The 23,780-nt window shown below is 33.6% G+C and overlaps 1 protein-coding gene across 10 annotated transcripts in view; it reads left to right on the forward strand.

The window, feature by feature from the left end:
* Nucleotides 1-23,780, forward strand: part of LOC143253915 (uncharacterized) — a 115,944-nt gene that overhangs the window by 38,797 nt on the left and 53,367 nt on the right. For 9 of the 10 annotated variants that reach the window (XM_076508492.1, XM_076508499.1, XM_076508497.1 and 6 more), the window contains 2 exons: nucleotides 7,366-7,499; nucleotides 20,394-20,646. In XM_076508492.1, coding sequence (XP_076364607.1) covers nucleotides 7,366-7,499; nucleotides 20,394-20,646 — 387 coding nt within the window. Of the gene's footprint in view, nucleotides 1-7,365; nucleotides 7,500-14,967; nucleotides 14,989-20,393; nucleotides 20,647-23,780 lie in introns of those variants that run through there. The other variant, XM_076508500.1, reaches the window with a different exon arrangement.

A 23,780-nucleotide genomic window follows, 5' to 3' on the forward strand; every position in this document is an offset into this window, starting at 1 on the left:
TGAAAATAATTGATTTTGGGAATGCTTTGTTTGGAGTATTCCCTAATAACATAGAATAAATGTTTAAAAATAATATGAAATTAATGGATGTCAGAAACATGAAGTAATCTTTTTTGAAATAACAATTCTAAACCTCTGTCTGTTTCACAAAAGCTCCATATGTTTCTGAAAGAATCCAGTGGGTGATTCATTTGAAACTCATGATGTGAAATGGAAGACTGTGCAATTATTTAATGTGTAGTGGGTCGTGGACACTAAACATGAGCACAGTGTTAACTTCCTTGTGAAGCAGTTTTTCTTTCTGAATTAATTTAGTTATTGAATTTGCTAAAGAAAGTGATGCCTGTTTGTTGTTGTATAAACTGGACACTTGGTGACTCTTAACAGATTCTGGGCTGTGATTTAAAAGGTACCTACCTTCATGTATTCTTTGTTTTATTATAATGTTTTACACTTTCCTTGAAACTTGCTAGAATTTCATTGTCTTTTAGTTCTAGAATTACTAGTGGGACCCATATGAACCCTTATTGGTTTTTAAACACATTTTTGTAAACTACATTTACTAAGTTCTTTGTGGATCCATGACTAGTGTACTCAACTCATGATCTGTTGGTTGCTGGGCTTGAATCCCAGTAATCATATATGCTTGTCCATTCAGGTGGGTGAGCATTATAAAGTGTTGAATAATCCAAGAGTTAGTGGGGAGTGGTGTTGTCCTTTGCTGTGGTCTGTCACTGCTAAATTACAAATGGCTAGTGCAGATAGCCCTCATGCAGATTTGCTTAAAATTTTTCTTCCCTTTAAAAGTTGACAAAGGTCCACAATGAAGAACTTTGTCCCTTCACTGTGGTAGTCTGCAGTCACTTAACATAAAGCATTTGATACCACTTTTGCCGACTTACACATTTAAAGAGAAGAAAAATTTTAGGAGACTTTAGTTGCAAAATATAGCAAAAAGGTTAAAGTATAAGTTGCAGAAAAAAACTAGTGTTGCAGTTATCTTCACTAATTTACCTTTGCCATTATTTATTTGGCATATAAAATGAGACATTTCATTACAGTGAGGGTTGTAAAAACACAGTCACTTGAAGAAATGTGTGGATCTCGTGTCAGTTTCCTAGAACAAGTATGTAACTTCTTTAAAATATTATATAATGAAGCTGTTATTTTTTTTAAACTTCTGGATTCAAAATCTTAAGTAGGACTGAAAATTCTGCAATGTTCTTTTAAAGCCAGCAGTAAATCCTTTTCCAGTGTTTTATATTGAACATTTTTCATGTATGTGTCATCTGATATGTTTAGTTAAGCCTGAAAGAGCATGTTTAAGTATATGTCACCAATTATAATGTGTCAAATAAATGTTCATGATTTTTCAATAATTCCCCACCCCACTGGCATCTTAAATGTGGTGCAGCAAATGAATTGTGAACATGCATGTATACCATGGTTGAACTTCTATACTTATATGTAGCTATCACAAAGTAATGTAGACATTACTTGTAACCATTGAATTATAATAGTGTGTAATTACTAGATGTAACTTTAGGTTGGGATGATAGTGTGATCACTAGATGTTTGGTTTGTTTTGAATTTCGCACAAAACTACATAAGGGCTATCTGTGCTAGCTGTCCCTAATTTAGCAGTGTAAGACTAGAGGGAAGGCAGTTTGTCATCTCCATCTACTGCCAACTCTTGGGTTACTCTTTTATTAACAAATAGTGAGATTGACTGTCACATTATAACCCCTCCATGGCTGAAAGAGCAAGCACATGTGATGTGATGGGGAGTCACTAGATGTAACATGATTAGGAGTAACAGTACTGTATGACAATGTTGTGTGGCCATTAGGTGTGCAACCTTTAATCCATGATATCCTGTTTTTATCATTAGGAATTGCAAGATTGATTGCTGATATTACTGTTTACTGTCTTTCAGAGTGACTTTAATACTTAAAACTGATTAATAGATATGTCTCTAGACTTTAGCACGTAGTTTTAACCTTGGATTTGTATGTGAACTTCACTTTTTGATCCTGTAAGGCTCTTATCATATAGCTCTATTTTTAAGTTTTGTGTGTTTAAGGTTACAAAGAAATACTTGTGGTTCTGTTTAGACTGAATTGTTTTGATACTCTTGTTTTGCAGTTTTAACTGTTAGCACAAATCATTATGATTTAAAAAATTAAGTCATTTTTGTATTCCATTTTTATTGGTTTTCATGATTATTACACACAGTTATCTAAGTTTACAAAACAGCAATAATGCTATGTAACAAATTTTTTTTCCTGGATAGTATTTCTTAATTGCTTATGTTGTAAAGTACAGAAAATGGCCATTATTCCTTTCAAACTTTGCTTTTGTGACCAGTTTAATGAAATTTAGAAATTAACCTATTTTCTATGTAAAAATGGGAAAATTTGTTGCACATTTTCATTTACATAAGGTCTGAATAAAACATGTGAATCAAGATTTACATGTATTTATACTAAAGTTATACAAAAATGTTTAGAATTGAGTAGTTTTTCGAGATTTGTGACTGTAATGTAAATCACTTTCACATATCAGCCCCCAAATACAGTCTCTGCATTCGACTTTGTTAGACCAAGATCTCTGATCAAGTCATTGAGATCTCTTTGGTTGGGGTAGTGTGGATTTGTCTCACCAGCTGCACCTCTGTAATCTGGATCTTCAACATCTACCTCCTCTTCTGATTTGCTGCTCTCTTTTGAGGATGGCTGCTTTCTCTCTGGCAGAGTGGGTACAGGGAGCTCAAGGCAGTGTGGCACTGGGTGTGATGGATGATGGAAGGTCAGGATACATGATAGCAGATGCATTCTTGCCAGCCTGATGTTTTGAAGGGTCCACCATGCTGAAGTAGCAATTGCTTGAGTGGTCAGTGGGTTTACGCCAAATTCTTGGAATAGCGAACTTCATGGCTCTCCTTTCCTTTCTGTACCATTCTGCAAAAGAGTAACATAAAATTGTTATTATGAAGAATAAATTTATTCCATCCACAACTAATGTGTAAGAGGTTCATGCAAAATGTTTCATGTGATATTTTTTCTGTACTATTGGAAATTTAAAAAAATAAGATATTTAAATTTTAAAATGTCTAAAATTTGTATAATATAGAATCATACTATTCAAACAAGCACAAATTGTCCATTTTACCTTCTAGAGTTTTTTGCAGTACTCGTAGGTAAAACGAGGTGCCCACGGTTTGTCTTGATCCCTGACATGTACTGAAATATACCTTGTAGACTTCACACATTTTAGTAGATGGTGTCACAGAGTAAGTTTTCACTCTTGTATTGATAAACTGACCACATACATAGCAGAATGCATCAGGAGAATGCTTGCAACTTTTTGATGCCATTTATGATAAAATGAGATGGGTCTATGTGTTCACTTAGGCAGCTAAAACTAAACTGAAGTGGTGAGTGGTGAGCCACTGTGTGTGTATATCAGCTACTCAACACTGAATGTACCTGGAATGTTCTGGAAAATGGGTGAAATTTGAAAATTTCATTACCCCAGGTTACAAAAGCAAAATTTAAAGAGAAAAATAGTTCTTTTCTATTTACTTTAGGCATAAGCAATTGGGAAATAACACTTTCTGCCAAAGAACAAGATAAAGTAAAAATGTTATTACATAGTGTAACAAAATATTAAACCATATTTCTATTTATTTTACTTGTATTTCTTAAGATATTTAATGAATAAAAGTAGTGCACCTTTTCAGCAAGTAGATATAATATTGCTACATGTTTCAGTGTCATTTAATCAGGCCTGATGATGTTTGTGTATTGTTTTTATTAATTAACCTGTTTTACTTTTCTCTTTTTTGCAATTACCTTAATGTGCTTTTATTTTTAAACAAACAGTTAAGTCTCCTGTAGTTATCATTTGATTTGTATATAAAACATTATCTAACCAAGAGTTTCAGTGTTTATTTGTTATTGTAACAAACATAATTTATTACCTTCCAAACTTTTGGTAGAGGGGTGAGAAGGTAAATGGTTTAATCTATTGTAAAATAAACATGTGTTTTGTATACAAGTGTGGTTGTATTGATGCAGTGGTATCAGTTGGATTATTTGATAGTAAACAAACAAACAATTATTTGGTTATTTCACTCAGCTATCTTCACTTTCAAAGTTATTCACTGTGTGCAGTTTGGTTGTCATTATGTATTCTCCAGCAGAAGTGAACATAGCTGAATGAATATACATAATGACATAAATATTGTTGAAGGTTATGCTATATGTGAGGTTGAATTATTAAGAAAATACTTAGACTTTGGTTGGATTGAGATTACTTTATTACCTAATAGATGGCTATTAGTGTGGATTTTTTTTTTTACTTGTCTGTCCATTCATATATGAAAGTGTTTGGAATAATTTGATTGGATTTGATGTTTTTTTTTAACCGTTATGATGTCTGAATAACCTTGCAGCTGGTCAGTAAAGTTTTTGTGGAGGGATTATTATGGAATTACTGGAATATTTGTCCATTTTTAAAAAAAATATGTGCCGTCGTTTGTTAGCTTATAGGCGTTAATAGTGCATAATTTGTACATGCGATAATACTCGTGCTATGCAAATATAAGATACTTTAAGAGAAACAATCTTTGGTTGGTCTAGCTTTATCCAAATTGATACATTCCTAAAAATGAAAATTTATATATGTATTAAAAAATGTGGGAAATGATTGGTTGGTTATGCAATCTGTACGAAATAACTTTCTAAGATGAAGAAACTGTTTGAAATACAAATTAAACTTAGGTACATACCTCTAGTGTGTTTGGTGTCTCTCAAGTTTGCCTTTTTGTTGTGTGTGTGTGTGCATTAATATTTATGTATAGGGTTGAGGTCATCAGTAGGCTATGCTTAGTTCTTTTTATTTTTTGTGTGTTTTATTTATTGCTAGACCCTGAAGTGATGGAAACTGTTTAGATTTCTTGTTTTGGAAAAAAAGAACAAAACTGTTGCTTATGTAATTGTTTTGTCTAGGGTTAATATGACATTTTCTTAAGAAATATGTGTTGAACTTGAACATAATAGTTCTTTATATAACAGTAAAATTCTAATAAGCTTGAATGTGCTTGGTTATTTTTAGGCATGTGAAGATTTATTTCTTATTGTTCTTGAAAACTGTCTAAATTAGTGTTAAAATAAGGACATTATTTGATATTTATTGTCTTCTAAAAATTTCTATTCTACCCATTAAGTGCCAGTAATTTTTGCATTGATCTGATTTATCTTAGAATAAATTTTGAAATTCTTCATTTAGACTTATTGAATATAAAAGAAAGATGGACTAACCAATGGCTGGACAAAGAGTTAATAAGTATTTGTGTTGTAAATGTACAAACTTATTGTCAGTTATGTAAAACCTTAACAGATTTGGGAAATGATAAGTTGCAAAAACAAAGTGATTTTGTATATGTGCTGTCTTTGAACGGAACTGGTGATCCGTAGGAAGGTTTCTACCACTCCAAAACAAGGTTAAAAAAAACATTTAAAATATGGTTAGTAAAACGAGTTATTTCACAGTGAAATATAAAAGCAGAGTTAGCTAAAGGTTTGGAACCAGCCAAAACAGTTTTATTCATAAAGTTATCTTTATTCTAAAAAAAACATTGCTTTATCAACACTAACTACAATCCAGCAATGAAGTTTTTACCTAGATGTGTGTGTGTGTGTGTGTGTAAGTTTTATGTATTCACAAGGACATTTATTTGGCACTTTGCCATGATAAAGAAGGCTGTGTTTCATCTTTGTTTCAGATCAGTAGCTAAAACTCGTTTATACGGGGCAGGAATTCTGTTAGACTTGTTCTATCAGATTGAGTACTGAACATTCCTATAAAATGAAGATAATTTCAGTATTGTGGGCTGGTTTTGAAAATTGTGAATGCACTCCATTTTGTTAAAAAAAAAAAGTTCATTTGGAAGTGTTTATAACCTAACAGTGATTATAACAAAATAAATATTTTGCCAGGCTTTGCATGAATAGAATGGTGCAGTTATGCAGCTAATTAAATAACTCTTGTTTCAGCAAGGAAGCTCATGTAGTGAAAGTAAACATGAATATCAGTGCCATTCTTACAACTCCCACTGAAGTGGAAGTGATGTGATTAATAAGCAGCTTGTACTAGATGGTATTCTGTGAAGTGACACACTCAGTTTAATTGTTTACTGTGATTCTACATATGTATATTACCTAGTAAGATATAAAATTAAAAGTGTAACACTGTATGTTGTATTGCTTCTGCATATTACACACAGTTCAAGTTAAGAATTAGAACTGTTATATTCTTTATTTTATTGTAACTCACGATGTGGACTGGAATTTTCTTTGACCAATTATTTAAGGAAAATGTTCTTTTTTAGAAAATGACGGAAGATGTTGGTAAGAAAATTAAAACTGTTGTGTGTATCAGCAGAACCCATATGATGATAAAATATCTGTTTTAGAACAAAGCGTGTTTCATATTGTTAACCTTTGTTGCATATAGCAATAGAAAGCATGGGTCCATAAGAAGGTCAGTAATGTTTTAGAATAATGCCTATTTTGTATTGTTAATCTTTGTTGGATTTAATTGATAAAATACTTAGTTAAAATAGTATTAACAGATAAACCCGTATTGGTCAACATATGAAAATTGTTAGCAGTATACAAATTATGTTAACTACTGCTATCCCAAAGGCCAATCTACCTTTTGAAGAAGTGTCCCTTCTCATGAGCTTTAAGTCTTGAGATTTTTGTACATGACTTTGATCCGTGAATTATGTTGGTTAAATATCTTCACGTTAGATAATTAATGATAATGTAGTGTTTGATAACGTTAATAACGTTTCTGTTTGTCGTATAGGAATTGTCATCACAGACCTTCTTTGGAGACATTGTTTTGCATGAAGTATCTTTTAGTAGTTAGTTGTTTAAAAAATAATTTAGTGAAAGTATTTTTTTTACAGACCTAGAGAAATAGTTTAATTGCTTTGTGTACATACTTTTATAAACTTTTCATTTTTGTGATGCTCATTTCATTGTAATTTTGACTATTATTTTATTAACTTTTTTTTGTGACTAGTTGATGCTCAGAAGTAATCTACTAATCAAGGTAATCTCCCATCTCTAATGAGCCCTTTAATTAAAAGTAAATCAAAACTTGCTTCAGAAATAGAACTCTAAATTTGTATAACTCTAAAAGGAATGAAAGGCAACATTTAAAAACATTTCTTTTAACATTTTTTAAATTATTTTTTCTTTAAATGTGTAGAGTTTTGAAAATTTTTCAGGAATTATTTATACAATGTTTTTCAGTGTTTTCACTGGTTGTTTTCATTGTTTATTCATACAGGCAGAATTTGAACGGTTTAGGAAAGCAGAGCACAACATTCAGCATCATCAAGGGCAGAACCAAGCGAGACGTAGACTAACGCTTCTTCCAGCTACTGATATTAATATTATTCATGAAAGATTTGACAGGGAAAGGTGAGCTTGGTAGAAGGACACTCTTTATATTTTAATAGTTCAGAGACTTTCTTTTTTTAAAAAACTCTGATTGCTACAGTTATTTGATTGCTAAGTTGCATCCTAAAGTTATTACATATTTATGTTTCACTTTATTATAAAGAGCAAAATAATTTTGAACACAGAACTGATACTAGTAGGGAAGTCATGTCACTTCCCCCATCAATACCCCTCCCAAGTTAATGCTATCCTTTAATTTTAAGATTTGGCCTATTTGTTGGCAAGTCTCATTTCATGTTAACTGATACGGGACATGCACGCACACACACAGGAATTTTTAATTTTTACTTGAAGATCAGTAAACCATGTGAAAAAGAAAACCAATTCTTATTCACCACTTTTCAAATTTATTTCTTATATATGGAAAGAAGAACAAACATTAGAAAATAAAACTTCAAACTGAGTTTTAGTTGCAAAAGAAAATGGATGTAATTGCTAAAAGTACAGAATTATTTTAAAACAGCCCACTTTCCCAAACTTCAGATTTATCTTAGTTGAATTTGTAAACTTGAACACCTATTGTGTCCAGAATGTTTCAACAGACTTATTAGGATTTAATTCTAAATGTTTTTGAATTGCAAGTACACTGTGTGTGTGTGTGTGTGTGTGTGTGTGTGTAGATTACTGTCTAAGGGGTTTTCACTAGACTCTCTCTCAATCTGTAATGTACATCAACTACCTCATTATATATCTTATGTGAATTATTAGGTGTTGAAATCTCACCTTTATAAAACACATCTTCTACTTCATTGTTAACTTCAAATCCATCTTGAAGTTATACACGTAAATCTAGTAGTTGTTGTGTAACACAATCTACTAATCAAGAATTGTTTCAGACTTATTTTCGATGTTACGATATGACCTTAGGATTTGTCAAAGCTTCCTTTTATAGTTATTGTGTAATGTGTATTTAACCTACTAAATGGAGAATCATACTTCTTTAAAAAGATATAATACAGGCTTGGAATTTCTTACAACTTTACTCTAGAACAACACTAAGTAGATTTCATCTACTGGCTTAAATTCTGCTCATTTAAGTCGATGTGAATATGAAAAATAGACTAAAGAAATCTTAGCCATTGGATGTTTTTCTTATTTAAGGTCTAAATAATCTTTTTTTCTTACAAATATTCTAATTGACTGTTGTATTCTCAAATAGTAATCAGTTTGGATCAGTTTTATATTAAATTATTAGTATTACACTAGGCTTGTATTTGTTTACCCTACTGTCATAATATTGAGCAGATCAGTAATCAGGCTGTTCTGTTTTATTCAATCGTCTCAGACATTGTCTTATCAATTAATGAATAGTCCTAAATACTGATAAGCAATTTACTTATTCCCTGCCTTCAAAAATAATTATATTGTATTAAATTCAGTACTGTTATATTCAGTAGAAGCATCTGGCATACATGATTATCGTAAAGGAAGACTCCTTCTTGTTGATTATGAGACAGCTGGGATATTCTAATTGTTCTTCAACTTTTACTGAAAGGTTTAAGCAGTAATCTTTGTCCTGATGATTGCTAGGTAGAAATGAGATGATCTGAGGTTAAGGAAAAAATTTTGAAGTTTAGAGAATGTTAAGGGTTCTGAGCTGGACATTTCCCAGAGAGTTTTGAAGGAGATGAAGGTGTGGATATGTGAGCCAATTGGTACTTTTTTTGTAAAGTAAATGAATAGTGAATGGGTGTTTTTAAGGATTGAAAGTTTGCTACTATTACTTCTGTTTTCAAGGGAGGTTAATAAACTTATCCTGTTAATTATAGGTCTATTAACCTTGTGTTAATGGTAGGAAGAGTTTTTGAAAATCTAATAAAAGGTGATTTACAGAGTTGTGTAACAAAGTTTTTTTAAAATTGTTTTGCAAACTCAAAACCTTAAGCTTTGTCTGAACTTCAAATGTAGAGCTACAATATATTTGTGATGAGAAACCTACTTGAAGTAAAAATGTATTCTCAAGATGGCTGGTATGGGTATTAAAACTTTAAAATACAGAACAACATTTTGATCTCCTTAGGTCATCTTCAGATTAATGAAGAGCACGTATACATGTTTAATACGCTGGCTGAGAATTTGTTTAGTGTTATGCAAAGGATGTACTAGTACATTGGTTCAAGCTTTGTTCTGGAGTTGCAATATATTTTATTGTAATGTTTAAAACTTGGATCTTCAAAGCTACGGTAGATTAGCCTAATTTTATAGTCCTATATTGTAAAAGAATATCTCTGAAACATTATTTTACAATATGGTGTGAACTAACCCGTAAAACTGTATTTGTTAGTTTTCATGCAGTTGATGAAATATGGTGCTTACGTACATCCTCACGGGATGATTGTGTGTTGCCAATCATAATCAGTCAATACCGAGTAATAATTTTATAACTAGATAGTGTATTTTATAGCTGATTAATAAATAAAACATTTGAAATCTCCACATAAAGGTTTCAGATATAACTAATAAAAAAAACTTAAACATAATTGGGTAAGTTTCAAATATAAAATGGTTGAAAAACACTTTAAAAATTATTTGTTTTTTTTAATGAAAATCTCTGTTGCAAGAGAAAAGCAAGACACTTTCATTGATAACTGTCTACAAAAAAAATACTTTAAAAATAAATGCTGCAATGATAGCTTGGTGTTAAACTAAAATTTTGGTAAAATCCTTTTTCTCATGGATGGTGAAAATTATTAAATGTCAAGTAAGAGTGCATTGTTGTTTAACTATCAGACAATTTCAGAAAAGATTTCAGGCTCAATACCCTTCTGCATAAACTAGCTGTTAAATCTGTCAGGAAGATGGATATTTATACCAGTGTACTTAATATACTGGCTGAGAAGTGTTTTAGTGTTGTGTATGGGATGTTGTGTCAGGAGACTTGTCCACATTTTATGCTGGAACCACAGTTTGATATAATCCACTGATGTAAGAACCGTTTCAGCATGTTACAAGAGCTATAGTATATGTAAGCTATTGGTTGAAGAATGATTTCTTGTTTACAGAAGACCAGTGCCAACTCAAGATTTGTTCAAGTTATGCTGTAGGCTGAAAATGTATAGTTACGCTTTTTTATAGGAATTATCTAAATATAAACTGTAGGGAGTTATTCTTAGTAATCTGGATGTTTTAAGTGGTAAATCAACACACACACACACACACACACACCTATATTTGTAGGTTTGTTTGTTCACATTCTACTCCCATTTATTGAATGGGTGTCTACCTAACTCGGGCAACTTAATTATTCTGATTGGAATTGCAAGATTGGGAAGCTGTTAGGGTATTTGCAAACCACACAGAGTGGTTGATAAAAATGTGATAAAAGTCCAAGATAATTCAGCTGTGTTATGTGTGTGAACTGGTACAAAAACAAGATACAAATAATACACACACATGTTTGTGTGTGTTACCTGTTGGATATGCTTACTTTCTTTAGCTTATTTAGTATTATTCATTTTGCAAAGAAACCTAGAAAACTGGTAATTTTTATTGGCTTAATAGTTGTTTGTTTTAAAAATGAGCAGTTTTTTAAATAGTGGATACAAATAACAGGTCAAGTAACCCTAGTTTTATGCACTTTGTCATTCATTACCCAAGAAGCTTATGCAACTTAATGACTTTTTAGGGTTAGTAATGGTTTGATTAAAAGAGAAAGAAAACGGTCACTTTTTCAAAGCCCTGTATGAATACGAGATAAAATAATTTAACATGTTATTTAATGTTATTCATTACATAAAAATCCTAGAGGTACTTTATTTTATATCATTAATGACAGCTTGGTGTGTGTGTTTACTTTTAACATCATTTACTAAAAATAGATAAAATAACTCTAATATAAAACATTTATTTATTGTTACTTGTTCTGCTAAGAAACCTGAATAGTTATAGCTTTATTAACTCTTTTGGTGTGGTTGGCGACCGCAGTCGACTTGACAGCTCAGCGTGGCAGGCGACCTTCCTTTATTCTTGTTATTCTTATGTATTGAATTTAACATATATAGTATTGGGTACAATCACTGAATATTTCATGGACTTTTGTTGAGTTATTGCCAAGATATCATGCTTTTAGTACTGATACTGTAATTAGTTGAAGTATCAAAAATATATATTCAGTGCCATGCCAAACATCAAAAGTTGTTATTCAGCACCGAAAGGGTTAATAGTTTGATTCTAATACCTATGTGATTTCTAATTTCTTAAAAAATGTGCTTTTAGTTTTTTCTATTTCTTTCAAAAACAAAGTATAAATAATTTAAAGTATATTACCTAAAGCACTGCAATGCACATTTGTATTAGTATTTCTGGTGTACCTTGTTTTTATTAATACCTTAATTGTGAAATAACTCTGTAGGAAATGAAATTGTCCAATGACTAAAGCTTTGTTAGGCTTAAGAATATGGAGGAGGGGATTCAATGACACATGTGGCTCCACCTGCTGGAATAGTATGCAAATTAGTAACAGTCTTTACAGGTAGAATGTGAATCTGGTATTCAAGGTTAACAGGTTATTCTCAGATATAATCAGTTGTTGCCAGATTAGTATATAATTGTCATACACACTAACTTCTTCAGGGAATTTCCATAAAATTTGCATCCCTTCATTTTACTTTTTCATATTTATAAAAATTATTCAATTTTTCAAACTCTTAATGTAAGATGCTTTATGGCACTTTGTGGTTATATAAAACTGTACAAATCCTGGTTTTTTTATTGTATTTTAAATTCTAGTAACGGAGTTTCTGGGTTATTATTAAATCATTTCTCTGAAGTTATTGATGCAACATGAATTTTTTGAACTGTAATGAATAATGTTGACAACTTAGTTGTAACAGGAGGAATTATAGTCAGTTTGAGCTCTCTTCTTTTGATAAAATATGAAAACATTAAGATATAAACCAAGACACACTAAACTTTGCTTACTGTTATTCCACCAATATTTAGTAGATATTGAAAACTCAGCTTTTATGAGATGTATTGCTATCAGTAGTTGAGTAGCAATGTAAAGTTAAATGTGGGTTGCAGTAGTAGAGAGTGTTGTGTAAACTTTGCTGTTCTAATATTAATCATTTTTGAGATTCTATTGTTTAATGAACTTAACTGTTAACCTTCACAATATATATAAATTGTCATCAGTTATTTCTCAGTTTAATGTATTAACACTGTTAGTTTAGGCTTAAGGAGAATATGATTAATATTTAAGAGAGGGCACTGATTACGATTACAAAATGTTTACTTCAAAGAAATAGGTGAATATCGTGAAGTTCAAGCTCTTCTAGTAAAATTAAGTGGAGCATGCTGAGCACAAGTGGGATTCAAATCCCTCTGATAAAGTCAAATTAAACCTGCCTAAGGATTTTAGTTCTGTTTATCAAAATATAAAGTTAAGACTAAGTAAAATTCAAATGTCTGTAATGTAGAATTGACTTCATATAAGATACAAAACTTCTTTAAAACAGTGTAATCTTAGAATTCATTTTCCTGTTGTAACACTAAACCTGAATGCAAGTTCCTTTTAATAGTGTTAAACTGAGCCTAGGGTTACCAACTCTCTTGCTTAAAGATAAAATCTGTTTGTTATACTACCAGCTGTTGTCAGTGTTCATTTACTTCAGGTAGGGGGTCTTTAGTGCGACAATTGTGTGACAAAAAGTGGGCTAAATTGTGCGACATCCTTTAAGAAGAGCCTCTTATAAAAAGGTCCTATTTCAAAGTTTTCAAGAGTTGGCAACCCTAGCTGATCTTAAAGAGTTCAGTACTTTGTCAAAAAAAGAACAATAAATGTTAAGTATAACTATTAGTAGGATACGAGTCCTTATGATAAAGATTTTGGGGCCTGACTAGTATTTCTTTTTCCATTTAAAAGCCTAACTTGAGTATGATTCAAACTTCTATGTCAAAGCAAAAAACCATAATTTAATAAAATGTTGATCCTGCTAAGAATTGTCACTAGACTTGAGTGATAAAGTTACAAGCATAGTTTAAAAATTTTGAATTAAAACTCAGATTGAATAGGACAACTTCTTAGTTTAAAATTCCAGTTTATTATGACCTAGGCATATTTTGTTAGTTGGTTGGTTAGTTTTCTTTATTTATCAAACTTTAGAGCAGCAATGGTTTCTTATGGGCTTATGATTGATATAACCCTTTCAGAATTTGGTTGACCTGCCCTTTAAAACTATGCAAAACAATAATTGTCTTTTAAGTTAATTTTAGTTTAGATGTAGAAAAATGAGTTGAATGGTATTGAACATGACTTAATTGTAGATCACATTGATAAAACTTGTATTGCCTCAGCTTTTAATGGAATTGCACAGCCTTCTCAAAACATCTCCATAGAGTTTTTCCTATGGTTCATTTATAGTAGGTCATAGTTTTATGTGTTAGGGTTTTCAATAAGAACATTATAAATCATTAAGAAATGAAGTTTGCAAAATAAGAGAAATGGAAGGTTGTCCCATGCAGGGTATGACGAGATATTTTTTAACAGAAACTGAAACCCACATAAATTTATTACTGAAGACTGTATGAACTGAGCATTAATAAGGTGCCTGTTTTCTGTTCTTTCTTTGTATCACAAATATGTGTAAGCTTCTTTTATTGATGGTGTATCTAAAATGGGATTGGGCAGAATGGATTTGAAGAATCCTGCATTTGTGGTCTACTGTTGTTTGACTGAAGGATTCCATGTTGATATTGGTGCAAGGCAAATGAAAGAGTTGTCTAAGTTAAAAATGTGTTGGTGTTTATATATAAGACAAGTTACTGTCCATTGTTTTATATGATTGAAGGATAACTGTGTTGATATTTTGTCCACTCTGTTGTGTGATTGAAGGATAACTCGGCGTTGATGGTATTTTGTCCACTGTGTTGTATGGTTGACGGATAACTCGGCGTTGATGGTATTTTGTCCACTGTGTTGTATGGTTGACGGATAACTCGGTGTTGATGGTATTTTGTCCACTGTGTTGTATGGTTGACGGATAACTCGGCGTTGATGGTATTTTGTACACTGTGTTGTATGGTTGACGGATAACTCGGCGTTGATGGTATTTTGTCCACTGTGTTGTATGGTTGACGGATAACTCTGTTTTAGGTTAGTGGTATGGATGACGATGTTTTATGAATTTAAAAATCATCTATATCTGTGTTAGTGTATACCATAGTTTTTAGTCAGTATGTGAGATGCATGTAAGAAAAAGGTATCGCTGTTGTCTTTGACCATTGAATAGATGTAATAAAAAGTAGAAAATATAAAATCCATTAAACCTGGAAAATGTTAATTTGTAATTCTGCGCAAGGAAAAAACATCATCCGTTAATACTGGGCAAGGAAGGTGCAGCATATCGAAGTCCTTGAGGTCTGGCGACCTTGACAGAATGCCAAGGTGTATAGTTTCACGCAGACGCTGTTGCCGGTGTGTCTGGAGGTCCTAGAAATTACTGTATCACGGGTAAGTGTTCACGTGCCTTTGCAGTCCACAGAATCCTTTCAGTTTCAGTCAGCGATGAAGAAAACAATGAGCAACACGTTTGTATGTTTGCTTGTGTTGTTTAGCCTTGAAGGAGTTTGTATTCATTTTTTTCCCTCTGTGTCCTTGGTTACGACTGACGTTTCAGAAATAGCAAACGATTTGATAGTTCACTGCAGTGTGAAAGTTAATTTGAGTGCAGTGAACAGTGTTAATAACGTGAAATTATAATTTAAATAATATAAGTATCGTATAATTCTCACATGCAGATTTAACACCCATCTCGAACATATTTGACGAAAAATACGTTGAGTCGAATCTTCAAAAAGTTTTGTTTCCCATAGTTTATCAAAGTGTCAGATTTTTTAATATTTATGACCTTAAGAAAAAGTTTGGAAAAATAGTTTTAAATAACAGTTGGAATTTTAAAATGTTCGACAAGTTTAAAATATGTCATGCAATAAAAATTAGTTATACAGAGTTGCAAAAATACGTTATGCACCAGTGATAGTTGTAGAAACGGTTAATTAGTTGTAAGTTACAGCACTAAGAGATAACAGTTTGGTTTGAGTAAGGAAATGTATATTAACAACAACAGGTTTTTAAGTTGTCAAATGTCCCATTAAAAGTAATCACGTTCACTAGACACTGGTGGACAAACAAATTGAACGCATGTCCCATGTCTGTCTACCTTAGCCTAGCAACCCTAGTGCTGGCACGTGTAACTGCGGGTTCTCGTTCCTATCTCGTCATAAAAAATGTCGCGTTCTGCGCTTTGGGGGTACGAATATGTTATTAGGGTGACCGTCAAATCCCATTGTTAGGTCACACAAGAGTTGACGGTGGGCGATGTTAATCAGTTGCCTTCCCTATAGTCTAGTCTATCAGTTCAGTATTAGTGTGCTAGCGCAGTTAGGCCTTCAGTATTTTTCCCCAAGCATTCAGAAACAAATTATATTAATACATCTCTCATTCACCATTTACCTCCGTCAGTACCTAGTAATATTTGTGGTGTAAAATAAAATCTCTAAAGTATAAGAATTGTTAAGTTAATACTAACAAAGAGTTGAACTTGACAAGAAGCGTTTATAAATAAACTTTGATGTACCCGATGATTTAACAGATCGTATAAAACTAATACATTCGTAGGTTCCAGTGAGTGACAGCACGCGGTAACGTCTATTAAGCGCAGCTGTTTATCCCATTTCTCTGCGCATGTGATAAAGTCGGGGTCATCGAACTCTGTTCTCAGGTGACGTATTTTTTGCTTTTATCCTCCCCGATTGTGTCACGGGTTTGCTGCAGGGCTGGGAAACAATAATGTTGTTTTCCGTACGATGAAATACCTAGAAAATATATCGTAGTATTGATAAAAGGCTCCCCCCCCCCATCAAAAATCAGTGTGGGTTTTTCCACTAAGGACTTGGTCGACAAGTTCTTTAAAACTGTTATGTTGAAGAGTTAAGCAAGGAATTTGGGAAGCTTACTGAAGGTATGTGAACGTTTTGAGGTAGCTTTAGAGCCTACAGACCTACCAACCTGATTAAATAATTCGCTTCCTCTCACGGTGGCTCAGCGATGGGACTGAAGTGCTTATAACATTACAAATCGTTTTTCGATACCCCTGGTGGGCAAAGCTAAGATAGCTGATTGTGCAGTTAACAATAAAGAAATGCATAATAACAAACAACACTGCTGTGTGTAGTTGCAAGTGAAACTGGGATTGAATGATGGAAACATCGCGATTCGTTTATAGTACAAGTTGTAGTCTACAGTTTTTCCTGTTGGGGGTTTCCCATTACGAATTATAAGTGTGTTCCGGTGGTGAAAAGGTTAATTTATATGCTCGTATTAAAAAAAAAAAAAAAATCAAACCACTTTATAACTTTTTGCTGTTTAATATAAATATAAATTAATATATATTTACAGTAGTAATGTATTTCTGTAAGATGTTAGTGCCTGGCGTAAGTAGGGCAAACATCACATCCTTACGTTCCAAACGTAATTCGTACTTAATCAAAATGTTTTTTTTTTGGCTCGGTATGACCAGGTGTGTTAAGCGTTCGACTCGTAATCTGAGGGTTGCGGGTTCGAATCCCCGTCACATGAAACATGCTCGCCCTTTCAGTTGTGGGAGCTTTATAATGTGACAGTCAATCCCACTATTCGTTGGTAAAAGAGTAGCCGAAGAGTTGGCGATGGGTGGTGATAACTAGCTGCCTCCCCTTTAGTTTTGCAATGCAAAATTAGAGACGGCTAGCGCAGATAGCCCACGTGTAGCTTTGCGCGAAATTCAAAAAACAATTTTTTTCTTACAGGGCTGCGTTTTAATCATGAAGACATTAATCAGTTTTGCCGATAGGTGGCCCCTGTTGCTAATACATTGTCGTTTAACAGTGTATTCATTTTTCGTGAATTGATAAGCTGTGTGGAGTAATAAAAATTTTTTGTTTGTTTTGAAACGAATTGTACTAATTTTTCTTTGCGAATTTCGTAATTCACATTAACCTCTGATGAAAGCAAGCTACCTACATAGAACTACAAATTAACCCGATAACATACTTTCTTTTTCTTAAAAGGAAATTAGTGAGCCGACGTTCATCTGACTGGTATTCGCGGATAATACTATTGGTCATAATCCCAATAACATCGCTTCGTTATCGGTATTTTTCGGCCCTAATACCAATAAATCTCATGAGTTTCGGCCAGGCTAGCGACGGCATTGATGAAATATACCTCGGCCGATGCAGCTGCTGCATTTATTTGATTTCTTTATATCTGTTCAGTTTTAAGCGTTGTTTCAAAATATCTGTAGTTTATTTTGCTGTGCTGTACCAAGCAGGGAACTCGGCTTCAACATTTACCCTAGTTTAGATGATGCGATGACTCTACTCTTGTAGGCTGCGAAGACATGTTTCAGTTTCTATGGCTTCAATGAAGAGATTGTATCATCTTCTAAGACGGAGATGAAACCGTTAGCCCCCTTATGTCGTTTCAGATTTAGTAGGTTGGAGGGTTTTAGCAGTGTGCAACTGTCTGTTAAAAGCTCCTGTATTGGAAGTCCAAATGTCGTCCATTTTCTCTTTCATTGGACAGTTAGTTACAATCTACTAAAAAGTTCTCAGGCCATCTGAGTGACCTGGACTTGTTTATTGGACTTAAGCTAAACACCAATCTTGAAAACCAAAAATAAAGTTCACTACCAGTGTGTGTGCGTGTGTTTTTAATTACTAATGTATGTGGAGTAATTATACTCCACTCCTCTAGGCTTCAAAGACGGACATCTTGGTTTCCTTTCAGTTAAAGGGTGTTCACTGTGTAGAAACCGAAAACGTTTTTTTCCTTCTCTTATAACGAGCAATTGGAGTTCTCAAACCAGTGTTGTGGTTCGAGTATCACTATCCCCACGTGAGATATAAATAAACGACATTACTGCAGGAATCTGTATGCGCACTATTCTGATAATATTCACTCACGTCGGCGAATAAACGGCGTTCTCGTCAAACGTAGATTTGAATCGCCGCGTATCCAATAGAATTTGAGATGCTACAAAAAGTTCATACGCAACCCGATATTGATTTTTTTCTCCCCTACGCGTTTCTGAAATCGTTTATTTAACTTTTTCACTACGTCTACTTCTATACTCTTGATTGTAAAGAGCCAATGAAAGTATTTTTCTGTAAACGTCACTGTTTAGGTCAGTCCTAAATACATATACTAAGTTAACAACACAAAATGCTGCAAGTAATTTTTAATATTATTGTAAGTTTTGTGTTTTATTTACTTTTACGTGTGATAATAGTAACGTTAGGACTAACATGTGTTTCCTAAGCTGGCTAAAATTGTAAGACACTGTTGGATTCTTGGCTGAAAATACTGTTAACAATAGTATCAAAATGATGGAAAATTCTATCAAGCTGGCCTGTTTTTCTGCAATCATTAATATTATAAAATGTCATTTCGTACAGCCAGGAATCGCTGATCACACCTTAACCACATGGTCACAAAACTGTATTACAACCAATCTAAAGTAACCCTCATCATTTTCCTTTTTTAATTTTTTTTAACTAAGGAATAGGTGGATTGGTCGTCACTTTGTAACGTACCTACGGCTGGAAGGGCGAACATGTTCGGTGACGGGATTCGAATCCACGACCCCAAGACTGCGAGTTGAGCGTTCCCTGACCACCAGCCCCCCCTATATTGTTTGTCGAAACGTTCTGTATAATCACGTGTATCGGTAATCTAAATGTTAATATTTCAGTTCTAATAACTTGAGCTGAAAGAACGAATATGTTATGTCAACCACGCTAAACGTGCCGTATCGAGTGCCGACGAATTATTTCGTCCAAAACCGCTCAAAAATACGATACTATCTAACTCGTCACTTAAATTTCATCTCGCACTTTGCACAGTCATCTCTAGTTTGCCCCTAAAGAAGAAAGTCCACCATTCGAAAGTGCTCGTGTTATATATATACATATGTATATAGGCTTTCGTGTTTTTGACTTAATTTCTCCAAACTACGTGTTTTCCTAACGTCATTATTATATGCTTAGTCCTTTGTAGCTCAACAGTAAGTCCAAGGTTCTAAAGAAACAAATTCGCGTTTCAAAACGTGGCGGTGGGCACAGCACAGATAGCCCCCAAACGTTTTTTTTGTATAAACTTATTAAGGTCAAGTATACGAGCTTGCCTTGTTTGCCTTTAATTGAAATAAACAGGTGAATAGATTTAAGAGTTTACAATATATAAATGTATGTTAGCAATTAATTGCTCTTGGTGGCTCAGCGGTAAGGTTTAGGGCCTGAACGCTAAAGCATGGGGTTCAATCCCTGCAGTGGGCACAGTGCAGGTATCCCATTGTGTAGTTTTGAGTTCAAATAATATAATTTTCTGATGCTGCTTTATTTATGTAAAAGTTATACAATGGGCTGTCAGCACTGTGCCCACCGCAAAGAATTGAACCTCGGATTGTTTCTTTTCAAGCCTATAAATTACCGCTGACCCACCGGGGAGGGGGGGACAACATTTTTTTCGCTATCTTTTCTAAAACTAATCCTTCATTTATTTAGTGTGTGTGTTTATATCAGTCATAAGGACTCGAAGTTTTCTATCCGAGAATAGTACCATGATATGAATAGAAAAGCAATAGTTAAGCTTAAGGTTTGAGTTAAAAACATCCTTGCTTTGTTAAACACGTTTATGGCCACACGACTTTGATACTGGACAAAGAAGGGCTTTGTTCAGGACTTTCAGTATTGTCACAAAACTGTCTTCTTATTTCCTGCACGAAAAGTGTTAAATGTACGTACTGTTTTCGTTCAAACGTAACCGAAAAATCAGATCAGTCAGGTTAATTTGAGTAACACGTTTTGTTTTTGTAGGTATCTCGAAGCTTACAGGTATTCCACGGAACGAGACGTCGCGATGCCGGTAACGTCGGTAGTTCCTACTGGATCTCTCTTGCAAACTGTACACAGTCATGCAGTGGCCCCTGTGACAGTTCCGGCGAACAGCGTACCGTCAGGAATGGATATGTATCAGGTGTCGAAACGGCCGCGGCTTGCTGTGGAACATAAGACATCATTGTATCAACCTCTTGTTATAGACACCAGAGACGTCTCTGAAATAAGAAAGGTAGATTAACTGATTGAATTAGGTTTTCCTTTATCTTGCCAGATATCCATTGTACCAAGCTGTACATATAGCGACACTATTTAATGATTAAAAAAAGGAAAAAAAACTTAGTCTGTAATGGAATACTTCATTTTGACAACACTTTCCCATTTTCCTAGACAAACAGTTGAAAATTCGCCAAGGTTTCAGTTTTGTTTTCCTTTTTTTTTTCTCTTAATATTAACAGATATTCATAAAATCCTCGATATGTGTATCTCGGAATGTATCCGCACGTTCAAAAAAACATTTAATAGCTAAAAACATGGCAACATATCGAATCAAGAATCCAAGTTTCAAACTATTCCAAAGGAAAAAACCCCACAAAAAACACCATATATTTAATAAGTATTTAATAATTAAGAAAAGTGTCTAATTAAAATTAACAGGCGATTGATTATCAAAAATGTAATATGTTGCCGAATACCGAAGCGTCAAGCTTCCCATGGCTTTATTTAATTTGTATATATAATACGTTGTTGTAGGATTTTCATAACAACCGATTTAAGCTTTATTGTAGTAAATCTGCCGATGAAAAATATAGTTTTGTTAAATTTTATTATCTGTCGCATTAAGGTAGTAGTAACAGTGTTTTAGTTGTGAGTATATACCATTGTTATTTTTGCGCGCGCGTTTGTCTGTGTCTCCGAGTGTTTTTATTATTGAAGGTTTATCAAGCTAAAAACATTTCCGTAAAGTCAAGATACCACTTTTAACTTCACTGTGTCCAATGCAGGCTCTATAACTTAGTCTTTTAATTTATAAACACTTTGTGTATGTGCTCACATATTCTGTGTTCCGGATTCTTGTATGTTTTATGGTTTGTACTTCGTGGTTCACTTAGAGCTGCGAAATGTATAAAAAATTAAATGTATAAACTTTCGTTTTATTATTGTATTTGTCTCACTGGAAGCTTTCCTCGAAACTGTATACGTGAACCTTATCTCTAAGAGGAGGGTGCAGTTGGAAACAAAGTGTAAATATCTTGTAACATGCAACTCCAGCATATCAGATTAATTGTAAATGTTTTTGTATTTTTACTGTACTGTATTGTACAAAGATAAACACGTGACGTGTGAAACTCGCCCTCTGTCGTGTTAAGTATTCCTGTTACATAATGTTTTTTCTACTTTTATCTTAACTGTATGTACGCTTAGAACGTAATTCGTTTGATTCCTTGCCGTCAAGGACTTAATTCTGGACTATGAGACCAAGGGTTAATGTTTCGGGTTTCTTTTGTTGCAAAAATAACCATTAGAGAGAGAGTGACGGTCAAATCTTAATTTTCCGTTAGCACGAGCAGCCTAAGAGTTGGCCGCTATTGACCAGCTACTTTGTCTTTAGCTTATTAGTGTAGCTTTGCGTACCTCCCTCCCCCATCACAAATGTATAAATAATGCTGTTCAAAAGATGATTTTTCATTTGCTTTTGAAAAATGTAAGAGTTAATTGGACCTGGTAATTGTTTGCGAAGTCTTGAGTCTGCAGTTCGTTTGATTAATAGAAAGCCCTAACTGGACAAATCGATCATTAAGAACAGGACCTTTGGTGGTGTGTAATTGAGATAGGATTATCTATATTAAACTGTGTACTTTTATCATTATATTAATCCATTAAGTTGATGGGATTGTGTAAGTTAATTCGTGTACTTTGGTGGGACGACTTATGAATATTTATTTGGAATAAACGTGGTTCCTTTATTTATATATGTGTGTTTTACCTATTTATAATCATGCGCTCATTCGTGAAGTGTTCTGTAATAGACAAAATCCCTTTGTTTCATGCATAACTAATTATACAATAAAGTGTTTGTTGTTTCTGGTACATCTATATATTGCCTTTTATGTTCTTTTTGACCTATCTTTGTCCTGGTAAATACAGCATAACACTTTCTCTCGTCAATGACGTCATTGCTTTGTTGGGCATGTGATTATCTCGTGGCAGGAAACAGGGCGTTGCTCCGCCTATCGCGCATTTATCATATAATCATAAATAACAGCTTGCTTCTATATTTTATCGTATCAGGAAAATAACAATACATCAAAGAGAGTGTAAAAACAAAACAAAAACGGATTACTTTATTCAATCACCTTCAATAAGTTTATTGTCTTGTAGGTATGAACGATAACATTAAATTAGTCTGTTCGAATGGACGTTTAGTATATTTTGGCTTAATCTATTATGGAAGTAAAATTTATATAGGGTTAAATAAACTTCCAATCAAACCACGTGCTTTTGATAATTGACGTATTAAATGTTTTGTTTGCAAATTAGGACAATAGCAAATCGAGCTTGTATCCCAGTCAGTGGTAATAGTTACCGTTATGACGTGATGCGTGTCGCCACTGTCTAGTAAGTACTTTGCGCAATAGAGTAGGTAGTTTTGAAACAAATGGGTTAATAAACGTGGTAGAATTGATCCAATGGCCTAGTAAGCTAACACGTGTATGGCAAATAGCTTAACATTTCAAAATATATTCTCAAAAAGTGAATACTCAGTTTCTGAACTTAAAGTTGGTCTGTATGTTACCATTACGTATGTAATTTCTAATGTACCAATTGATTTAGAATAAATCCTGTTTATCTGTGTACACAGTGCACATTGCTTCTACCATCATATAGCTGATGTTGATTGTGCAATAGACTGTCTCTGTGGCAGGATATCTGTGTTTGGCCAGACGTGGCTCGATAATTAGAATGCCCAGATTGTAAGTCCGTGGGTCCACAGTTCGAGACCTGTTGTAGAAAAATCTCTCTTCGCACTTGGGTGCACTGTGTAAATAAGAGCGACTGTCAAATCCAATCAGTGGCGATGATTGCGGTTAACTAGTCGATCTGTTCAAAGTTAGGTCAGACCATGTGTATAAGTAGCTTTGTGCAAAAATGTTCGAACACGCTCCCATAGTTGTACATGCAAGTTTACTGTTGACTAGCTCCCCCTCACCAGTAGCTCAGCGATAGTTCTGAAGGTTTATAAAGCTAACAACTGGGTTTTAATACACGTGGTTGGCACAAAATAAACAGCCCAATGTCTAGGTTTGAGCTTAAAAAGCAAACAACAAAACCAACTACGTTCCGTTTAGTTTTTCAATTTAAAAT

This window comes from Tachypleus tridentatus, chromosome 6 (genome assembly GCF_004210375.1).
Source record: "Tachypleus tridentatus isolate NWPU-2018 chromosome 6, ASM421037v1, whole genome shotgun sequence".
Classification (NCBI taxonomy): Eukaryota; Metazoa; Arthropoda; class Merostomata; order Xiphosura; family Limulidae; genus Tachypleus; species Tachypleus tridentatus.